This window comes from Brassica oleracea, chromosome C6, assembly GCF_000695525.1.
Source record: "Brassica oleracea var. oleracea cultivar TO1000 chromosome C6, BOL, whole genome shotgun sequence".
NCBI lineage: Eukaryota > Viridiplantae > Streptophyta > Magnoliopsida > Brassicales > Brassicaceae > Brassica > Brassica oleracea.
Window position 1 is genome coordinate 13,438,470 of NC_027753.1, and position 10,494 is coordinate 13,448,963.

The 10,494-nt window shown below is 38.1% G+C and overlaps 2 protein-coding genes across 2 annotated transcripts in view; one reads left to right on the forward strand and one right to left on the reverse strand.

The window, feature by feature from the left end:
- The window catches only part of LOC106297528, a 4,786-nt gene extending 4,121 nt beyond the window's left edge, over positions 1–665 (reverse strand). The window contains exon 1 of the mRNA XM_013733751.1: positions 315–665. Within this exon, the coding sequence (XP_013589205.1) occupies positions 315–665 (351 nt within the window). The remainder of the gene's footprint in view (positions 1–314) is intronic.
- Positions 666–3,249: 2,584 nt separating this feature from the next.
- LOC106300681 lies at positions 3,250–5,560 on the forward strand. The gene is made up of 3 exons (XM_013736882.1): positions 3,250–4,454; positions 4,516–5,067; positions 5,163–5,560. The coding sequence occupies exons 1-3, from the start codon at positions 3,489–3,491 to the stop codon at positions 5,271–5,273; spliced, it is 1,629 nt and encodes a 542-aa protein (XP_013592336.1). The 5' UTR covers positions 3,250–3,488; the 3' UTR covers positions 5,274–5,560.
- Positions 5,561–10,494: the final 4,934 nt, after the last annotated feature.

Consider the following 10,494-nt stretch of genomic DNA (forward strand, 5'->3'; position numbering starts at 1 on the left):
AATTTTTAAAATCCCCCAACGGCTCTCTAACGGCTATAATATATCCTCGGAATTCATCGGTTTTTTCCGAGGAATACACTTTTCCTCGGTATTCCATAAGAATATTCCGACAAATTAATATTTTCTCGGAATTCCGTCGGTATATTCCGAGGAAATTCCGAGGAAACCAAATTTTGTGTTTCCTCGGAATATCCTCGGAAATTCCTCGGGATATTCCGAGGATTTCATTTTCCGTCGGAATGTCCGTCAGAATACCGCTGTTTTCTTTTAGTGAGGTGTAGCGGGATTCCTTGGCGTTGAATCCAAAAAGGAACCAGCGAAGGATAGTTCTCATCAATTATCGGTTCCCATCGCACAAGGACATACATACAGTAATTGTGGAAAGGGCTTTGGTCGAAGACAGAATTAAGATCTTCCTCATTGTCAAAGTTAAACAAGAACCGACCATTGCCTAGATCACAGGCTGAGATCTTCTCTGACATACCCCACTGTTCTAGCATCGCAACAATTAGGCGTTCCACATTCTGTTTCTTAGGGTTTAAGATCTTGCCTATAAGAGACAAGTTGTACTCCTTAATGAGATCCTCGTCTGCCTGATCCGGTAGTTGGATGGGCTCATCGTCATCATCTTGGTAAAGGATCCCTTTCCCTTTGTTCGACGACATTAATACTGTACAAGGATACAATAAGTGCTTGAGTGTAGTTATATGTGAAGGAGAAGAGAATAAGATTGCTTGCAGTGGAGATCTGTACGGTCACAACCAGATGACAATGATCAATCTAATGTGATAGGCTAATCGATCACCAAAGAGTGAATCGAGAAGGGGACGAAGCGTTTTCTCAGATCGCCGTCAGGATCGCCATTAGAGCTCTAGGGTTTATTTATTTATTTATTTTACGTCTTGTTTAGTTAGTGTTATAGTCGGGAGTCCCCATATTTTGTAGAACCATTGTGTGCATATATACTACTAGAGTAATGCATACATGCGGATGTAAATCACTAATGAAATCAAGAAAAAACCTTCCACTTTCAGAAAGACCCAGGACATGGCCCATTTAATTCATCATGGACTTATCATGAACATAAAATACTTTAAAATATGTATCCAATAAAAATTAAAACTAACTTGTAAGAGAATGAATGGGAAAACGGCTTATTCATGCCCGCACTATGAAGTCAGAGAAAATATATACCCAAACAATATTGATGTGCCAAAACATTCCTAAACTAAATAGAAATTTGAATTGCATACTTAAACTCATAATAAATAGCTAAAACATGCCTCGTAACTGACACGTGTCAGTCTATTTTAAAATATATTGATTTATTTTTTTAAATTATTATCTTTTACTTTTTATCATTTTATTTATTTGTAAAGTGCCACAAATAATTAAAATCATCAAATTGGTCTTATTTATAATTTCAAAATTGGAAATAAATTTTAATATATGGTGATATATAAAATAGAAATATTTTTTATCAAATAAAATAGATTTAATAATATATTATTATTTCATATTGAAATATTTGATACAAAAAATTTAAATAAATAAAAAACAACATAAAAACAGTATCTTAAAGCCTAATTTAATCTCACTAAAGTTCTTAAAGTTTATAAATTAATTTTCTATATTTTCTTAGGTTATTTTAATTGTAAATTTTATTATGTGCTTGCATGATATATATAATATAAATAAAATTAAAAATTTGTAATTTTTGTTTGTAGTTATCAAAACCAATGTTAATTACACTAGGCATAATGTGTGCGATTGACCCTAACCTAGCGCCGAATCAATTATTTGGTAATTATACGAGAATTAATCGGAAAATAGTTTTGTAAACTTTTTGTGTATTATTAATATTATATAGGCCCTGATTGGCAGAGCATTAGCATTAGCAGTAGCAGTATGCTATAGAAGCAGTATGCTGCAGGAGCTGTATGCTTTTGCTAAATATATATAAATATATTAACATATAAAATTAAAAAGATATAAAATTAATTTATTTTATTTAAAAATTTAAAAATTATGTTTATATCGAAAATATTATTTAAAAATAAAATTTTTAATTAAAATATCTATATTTTAAAATAATATTTTCACTTTTAAAATAAATTAAATATATAAATTAAATTATATATTTTAAATGTGAAAAACTATTTAAAAAAATATTTTTATTATAAATTTATTTTAGAAATCAAAATTTTATTTTTGGGATATAAAAATAATTTTATGATATTATAAAATAAAATAAAAGAATTAATTATATATTTTTTTTAATTTTATAAATTATGTATGCAAATGCTTTTCTAAAAGCTTCATGTGAGAGCATTGGCCAAATAGCATTTGGAGAGCATTTGCATTTAGTAAATGCTTCTCTAAATGCTTTTCTAACAATTGTTGATTGGATAATGTAGAGCATAATGCTAATGCTAATGCTCTACCAATCAAGGCCGTACTAGTTTTGTAGCAAAATAAAAATAATGTAATATGGTCTAGTGGTTTTGTGCGATATTTGTTTTCTTGAGATGTTGCGTTCGAAACTATTTTTGGTTAACTAGCCATTCTTTTCTTTTTATTAAGTAAGGGTAATATTATTAAAGATCTCTACTGTAAAATTAAATTTCTAAAGAGTATTTTTAGTTATGTTGATTAAAATTTGAATGACTATATTTGTAAAGAAAAATTTATATAAATATAAATTGAGTGGTATTTCTTGTAAATATTACATATGAGTAAGGTTATTTATAATTAATTCTCATGTTTTAATAAGGTAGATAACATATTTTGATAACTAAATTAATTAATATATTGTATATGATAACTATCTAAATTTCTGATAAATAATTAAATTTATTATTTAAATTTAAATAAAATGTGGTAAAAAAATAAAATTGTACTTTTCACATTAAAATTATAAATAAGATAAATTTGATTATTTAAGTTATTAAGGCATATTAACAAAAAATAGAATTATATGGACTAAACTACAAAAAAAAAATTTAAAAATAGTCCAAATCATAATATAACCGGCCATATGCATGTTTTAGCTATTTATTATGTGTTTAGGTATGCAATTCAAATTTTTATTTAGTTTAGGAATGTTTTGGCACATTAATATTGTTTGAATATGTATTTTCCCCGGTTTCATGGTGCGAAGATGAATAAGCCGTTTTCCCGAAAATGAATCATATGTTTCGTAATTTATGAAGAACGAATTGCTTTCTCCTCTTTTGTGCTTTATTCTAATTAGGGCAGAGATTTGGAGTATAGAAAACGAAAGAAAGGGTAAATTTGGGGACTAAGATGGAAAGATAAAAAAAGGTAGAACTGAAGAAACCAAAGCGACGGAGAGAGAGAAGAGACGGCGACATCTCCCCCTGGTTCCTTGGTGGCGATCGAAACCCTAATTCAACCCAAAAGAAAAAAAAAACTAAAGGAATATTGGTTTGGCCGTCGATCGGCGGAGGAAACATGCGGTTGGGGAGATGCGTTTAATCCTCACCGTCATGCTCTCATTCATTCCATACCTTTATTCATCTCCTCACCGCCCCTGCTCTTCACCCGTCGCTCGTCCTCGCCTCCGTCGCTGCCGTCTCAGTCGTTTCGCCACCGCATTGGTCGCTACAACGGCTCTTCTCGTCGCCTCCGTGGCCTGGCTCTCCCTGGTCTTCTCACCAGCCACTTCTCGTTGCTGGCATCTCCTTAGGGATTGGGAAGACGCACATATCTGGAACAGAGGGTACCATCATCCTCACATCCCTAGCGAAAGAGAAATCTGGCCGCCGGATCATGACGAAGAGATTGCCCAACCTAGGAATCGAAGTCTCTGGGAGGAGAGGAGTAGGCTTGATGATCTGTCTCTGAACCACTTGATGTTTGGTATCGCTGGATCTTCACAGCTCTGGGAACGACGCAAGGAGCTCGTGAGGCTATGGTGGAAGCCTTCTCAGATGCGTGGTCACGTCTGGCTCGAAGAGCAGGTTTCTCCGCAGCAAGGAGATGGTTCTCTTCCTCCGATCATCGTCTCCGAAGACTCGTCTCGCTTCCGTTACACCAATCCCACTGGCCATCCTTCTGGACTTCGAATCTCACGCATTGCCATGGAGTCTTTCCGCCTCTCTCTCCCTGGTGTCCGCTGGTTTATCCTCGGAGACGACGACACTATCTTCAATGTTAACAACCTTCTTGCTGTTTTGAGCAAGTACGATCCTTCCGAGATGCTTTATGTCGGAAACCCTTCGGAGAGCCACTCTGCCAACTCCTACTTCAGTCATAATATGGCTTTCGGAGGCGGCGGCATTGCCATTAGCTACCCTCTTGCCCAAGCTCTCTCTCGCATCCATGATGATTGTATCGATAGATACCCAAAGCTATACGGTAGTGATGATCGTCTTCACGCCTGCATCACAGAACTCGGAGTTCCTCTGTCCAAAGAGCCTGGCTTTCACCAGGTACGCTTGTCCTAAGATTTCTCGTGTCTGAACATTGCTGATTTCGTTAGTTTTATGGCAGTGGGACATTAAGGGAGATGCTCATGGCATCTTGTCCTCTCATCCCATCGCACCTTTTGTCTCTATTCATCACGTTGAAGCTGTTAATCCTCTCTATCCGGGCTTGTCCACATTAGATAGTTTGAAACTCTTCACAGAAGCTATGGATTTGAGCCCCAGGAGTGTTTTGCAGCGATCCATCTGTTACGATCATACTCACAAGCTCACCTTTTCAATCTCTCTTGGCTATGTTGTACAAGTTTTCCCGAACGTTCTCTTACCCCGGGATCTTGAGCGAGCTGAGCTTACCTTCTCTGCCTGGAACGGGATAAGACATCCGAGTGAGTTTGACCTTGACATAAAGCTTCCTGTTTCATCTCTCTGTAAGAAGCCTATACTCTTCTTCTTAAACGAGGTAGGACGTGAAGGCAATGCGACTCTTGGAACCTACTCTAGATCATTGGTAAAATTTGATTTGAAGAGGAAGCTTCTATGTTTTCCAAGCTCTCCTCCTCTCCCTAATGTGGAAAAGATCCAGGTCCTAGGGCTTCCTCTGAGCAAAAATTGGCACTTGGTGACGTTTTCTTGTTTATCATTTTGATCAACTAATATTTCTTTATGATCTGTAGTTGATGATTCTTCCATTTCTTTTTTCCTTGCTCCGATCAGGCGCCGAGACGGTTGTGTTGCAGAGCAACTCCAACTACTTATGAACCTTTCAGATTAACAGTTGGGCAGTGTGGAAAGATCATTTTGGGTTCCACGATTAGTTCCCAATGAACACTTGGATACTGGATCTAAAGCATATGATCTTTCACCTCTATCCTGTGGCTTGTACATAGGTAAGATCCACGACCTTAACTGTTGTCTGACCTAGAATGCTAATGCCCAAAATTTGAAATATTTTTCTTCCACTGTCTCCTCGTTTCACTTTATTCTTTTGTACATCTGAGTTTGTCAAGAAGTCAATCCTTCCTGTTGAGAAAACGAGTGCATTGTGTACAACATTTGATCTTAGCACAACACTAAAACTTCTTTTATCTATCTCAGTAACTTGTTTTATTTTATGATACTGTGTGAAAATGGGTCTATCTTTTGTTTCCCCCTACCTACTGCATTGTCAATCATAACAGCCACATAATATTTGTGGATTTAAGTTTGTTTTATCTCTTTTTAAAAAAGTATATATATCCACTAGTAGAGTGGTCCATGGGTTGTGGATTTAGTGCGGATTTAAGGAAATGTCTTTGGTTGGATAGATTTTTAAGATGTGTGTGTGTGTGTTCTAAAACTGCGGGTTTAATCGGAGTGTTGTGGTCTGAGTTGGCTTGTCATGAACTCTCTGACACACTGGCAAGTGAGCCCAGGTTTGCTACTTGTTTTGTCGTAAATCCTGAAATTGACATTATGATGAGAGGCCAGTTGCATCATTGCGTGGGGTCAAATAGTTAATGCAGTGATCACACAAAGTTAGCCCCAAAGTTAGTTTTTTTCCTAAAGAGTGTAAATAAAAATTTGCAACTAGTTTCTGATAGCTTGACAAAATTGATGTTGACCTGTTTTATTTGGCAACTCCTCGTATGATAGAAGTTGGGAAAGTGATGAAGTTTGACAACTTGCCTATGAGATCAGATTTGTAGTCAGTTTCTATTGGTAGAGAGCATAGATTTTGGATTTTATTTTTTATTTTTGTTGGTTTGAAGATGATTACATGTTAAATCAAACGCACTAAGATCTAGATTCAGAAATCAAGGAACTAACTCCGCGAGCATGTTCTTACCACCTCTTTTATTAAGGTATTATTCTGTCTTGCGTTTTAGTTTAAATTTAGAATCGAAAGAGAACACAGCACATCACATGTAATCAAATAATAAATAAGTGCAAAAAGAGGTTCTGGAGAGAGAGCATGTGAAAGTGGGTAAGCAGAAGAAGAGAAAATACAGCTGTTTCCGCCGCTCCTCTCTTTCTTTCCTCTTCAAGAAAGTGCTCCACTTTTTTTTTTTTTTTTGGCTCAACTGCAACTTTCATTAACCAACCAGAAATTACATGATTTTTACCTCAACAGAAATTAAACCACACATACAATGGAGTCAACTATTATCACCTAGGAACACATAAATGGATCTTACGCTACCTGAACGATACTCCATTGTAATTTCACCCATCGAGAACGAGCTCACTCCACGACTCAGAATGAACTGCCTCTTACATCCCTAATTTGACCACAAAGTACGGAGACGGTAATTTACACAGAAGAGAATGAAACGCGGTCCCAATTTTTCCACTTATCAGTCTCTATGGGTAAGCTTTCAGCGCGGGAACTAACAGAACCAACACCACTGGCGCATAACCGATCGAGCTCCATCCTTCCGTCAATCACCATCCCGACCCTAAGCCATAAACCGAACACGAATGTACGGACTGAAACGCGGGTTTTGACGTCGAGAACAAGCAAGGATCACCAAATCGCGGCTTCAAAGGGTGTAGATCTCGTACCGCCGGGACTGCCACAGCTGCCACCGACGCTGGGAAGTACGACTCCGGCATGCCTTAGAGACAGAGACCCCCACTCCGGTTGACAAGTCCATCGTCGAAAGTCCATGCCGCACGTCATCTCCGGGAATCGAAGAGCAAGCCCATTTCTGCTGCCTGTCGAAGCACTCCTCCAGCTGTCTCACCGTCGCATGGGAAGGTAAATCTGTGGTGGAGGAGACGTCACACCTCGCCACGCGCCGACGTTGTGAATCTTCCACCAGAGATCTCGAAAAGGGAAAACCGGATCTGGTGAAATTTTCAATCCTAAACGCCGACTCACATCTCCGTCGTTCCGCCCTGTGTCTTGCCACTGCTCCATTGAAAGCCGAAGAGCCGTCTCAACCGAGCACGAAATGGTTTCAGGGGAGGTCTTCAACAGCACAGAACCGCAAGCATACCGAGCAAGAAAGTGCTCCACTTACACCGCCCATAAATTCTTCATATCGCTCTTTTTATTTTTATTTTTATCTATATCAACAGCTTTTTCGAGCTACGGGATTCTTCAATTTTATTTATTTGTATAACCCAATTGCGCTCTCCTTTTTTTTGTCATCAACAATACAGACTCATACTGACTCTGTAAACCAAACCGGATGATCTGCATCCATGTGAACGACGAAAGACGATTGCTTTCTAGCACTGCGTGCTAGATTATCCGCCTTTGAATTTTGCGTCCGTGGTACATAGATAATCTCTGATCGGGTGAAACTCTCTTTCTGGATCTTGATATCTTCCAAATAATTTTCAAAGCTGGTCATTCTTCTGGTTCCGAAACCATCTTCACCAATTGAGAACAATCTGTTGCAAACGTAACCTGAAATTGATGTAAATTCTTCATGCATTTCATTGCCCATAATAGCGCTTCCATCTCCACATTAAGAGGCGAGAGACTAGCCCTAACATTCCTCGCCCCCAACAATCCATCGAAACCTTCCAAAGTACTGAGCCAACCTTGTCATGAAAAAATAACACCCTCTTTCCACGAACCATTTGTAAAACACCATCTTCCTGGGATCGACGGCAATACTGTATCTATTATTGGTGGTGGCGTCCTCTGGTCATTCACTACTTGTGCCTCTGGTCATTCACTACTTGTGCCTCAGCCACAATGTTGACTCTGTTTCAGCCAATTTAAGTGTATCCATAGGGTTCATATCCAAATTATTGAAAACTTTGTTATTCCTAGCTTTCCAGATGTACCATAGTATCCATGCAAACTGGTGATCCTCCATCTGCGGGAAAACTCTCCAGAATAGATGATATACGTTTGTGAAGAGGGAACTTGTTGGAAAAATAGCTGAATTTGACGGTATCTTCGAAAGAGCTCAAACCTGAAGAGCTGGAGGACATTCAAAAAACACATGATTTATCGATTCCTCAGGAACTCCACATCTTACACAACAAATATCCCCTTGAATCCCCCTTGCTTGTAAATTCTTCCGCACCGCTATACACTCTGTCACTAATTGCCATAGGAAATGTTTTAGCTTTGGTGGACACCGTATTTTCCAGCAGTTAGCCTTCACAACATCAACTGTGGGACCAATCAGTAATGGTGGTCTTTCTCTATTTGGATAAATCTGTTCTACTTGATATCCTGATTTCGCCGTATATTTTCCATTTTTTGTAAAGTGTCATCCATCTTTATCCACCTGCTGAGTCCTGCTTAGTGGAATACATTCTATAAGTTTTGCATCCTGAGGATCCACCAAAGCCCGAATTGCCTCTGAATTCCAAGTACGCGAGGTAGAGTCAATGAGGGACTCTACTGTAAGGTCCGGGTATAAACTGTGTTGATTTTTATTAGCTGGTCTCGGACGAGTGGATGAGAGCCAAGGGTCATTCCATACAGATATAGAAGAACCTGATCCCACCCTTTTGATTAGTTAGTCCTTTGCTAACTAGAGATCTAGCAGAAACAATGCTCCGCCAGCCGTATGACGGAGAATATGAACGAATCGGTTCCAAGGGTGAAGCATTCCTATAATACCGACTTTTGAAAACTCGAGAAAATAAAGTGTTTGGCTTCTCTATCAAACGCAATAACTGTTTACAAAGCATCGCTGTGTTGAAATCAATGATATCTTTAAACCCCAAACCTCCATCCTCCTTATCTACACATACCTTATCCCATGATTTCCAGTGCATGCCTCTTGTACTTCCCCATGGACTCCACCAAAATTGTGATACTGCGTTCGTCAGTTTTTTCACCGTTGCTTTAGGCAAACGATAACAAGACATCGTATGATTTGGTAATGCCGTAATCACTGACTTAATGATCACTTCCTTTCCCCCTTTTGTGAAAAACTTGAAAGTCCACTCATTGACTCTATTATTTAAACGATCATGTACAAAGCTAAAAACTTGGATCTTTGATCCCCCCAGATTTTCTGGTAAACCAAGGTATGATCTCATTCCTCCAAGATTCTGAACACCCAAAATATCCCTTAATTCCTGTCTGACAGATTCTTCAATCTTATATCCAAATTGAATGAAAGACTTATCAAAATTTATTAGCACCCTGAAACTGCCTCAGATTCCTTTAAAATCCTAAGAATTGTTTGACACTCTTCTTTTTGAGCTTTACAAAAGAAAAGACTATCATCCGCAAAAAGCAGATGAGAAATCGATGGGCAAGCTTTAGCTACCTTCATTCCCGTAATTTGTTGCCCTCTCTCTGCCTTTTTTATATTTGCAATTAAAGTTTCAGTGCAGAGAATAAATAAATAAGGCGATAAGGAATCTCCTTGACGTAAACCCCTATGTGGAACGATGAGGCCACGTTGTTGACCATTTATAAGAACCCGATATTGAACCAATGAAATACATTCCATCATCAATTTTAATCCAATGAAGATCAAAACCCATTTTCTGCAATAAAACCTTAATAAAATCTCATTCCACTCTATCATATGCTTTGCTCATATCCGTTTTAATTGCCATATACTTTCTTTGACATGCTTTATTGGTCCGTAATCCGTGAAACATTTCCTGGGCGATAAGAATATTATCAGAAATCAATCTTCCTGCCACAAATGCCGATTGAGTCTCGGATATGAGTAAGGGGAGACAGATTTTCAATCACTGACACAAGACCTTGGAAATGATTTTATATCCTACATTACAGAGACTGATTGGCCTCAGTTCCGTCATCCTTGTAGGTCTCTCCGTTTTTGGTATCATACAAATATTAGTAATATTTAATCGTGCATCCATTGCCCCCGAAACCAAGAAATTATTTACCATCTCTACCAAATCATTCTTAGTAATGTGCCAGGAATGTTGGAAAAATAGTGTTGTCAAGCCGTCCGGACCTTGCGCCTTTTCTGGGTGCATTATAAACAAAGCATCTCTAACCTCCTCCTCCGTCGCTAGCCTCAACAAACGTTGATTCATCTGAGGAGTGATGCCCGGTGTAATCTATGTCAGGAAACTATCAAATTCCGATGGGGAGGTGGTACTAAAT

What these genes read in the sequence shown, in the direction of transcription:
- LOC106300681 (XM_013736882.1), top strand. Translation starts at nt 3,489, where the DNA reads ATGCGTTTAATCCTCACCGTCATGCTCTCATTCATTCCATACCTTTAT. An exon ending in AAGAGCCTGGCTTTCACCAG is followed by an intron (nt 4,455 to 4,515) that starts GTACGCTTGTCC and finishes GTTTTATGGCAG; the next exon opens with TGGGACATTAAGGGAGATGC. An exon ending in TGAGCAAAAATTGGCACTTG is followed by an intron (nt 5,068 to 5,162) that starts GTGACGTTTTCT and finishes TGCTCCGATCAG; the next exon opens with GCGCCGAGACGGTTGTGTTG.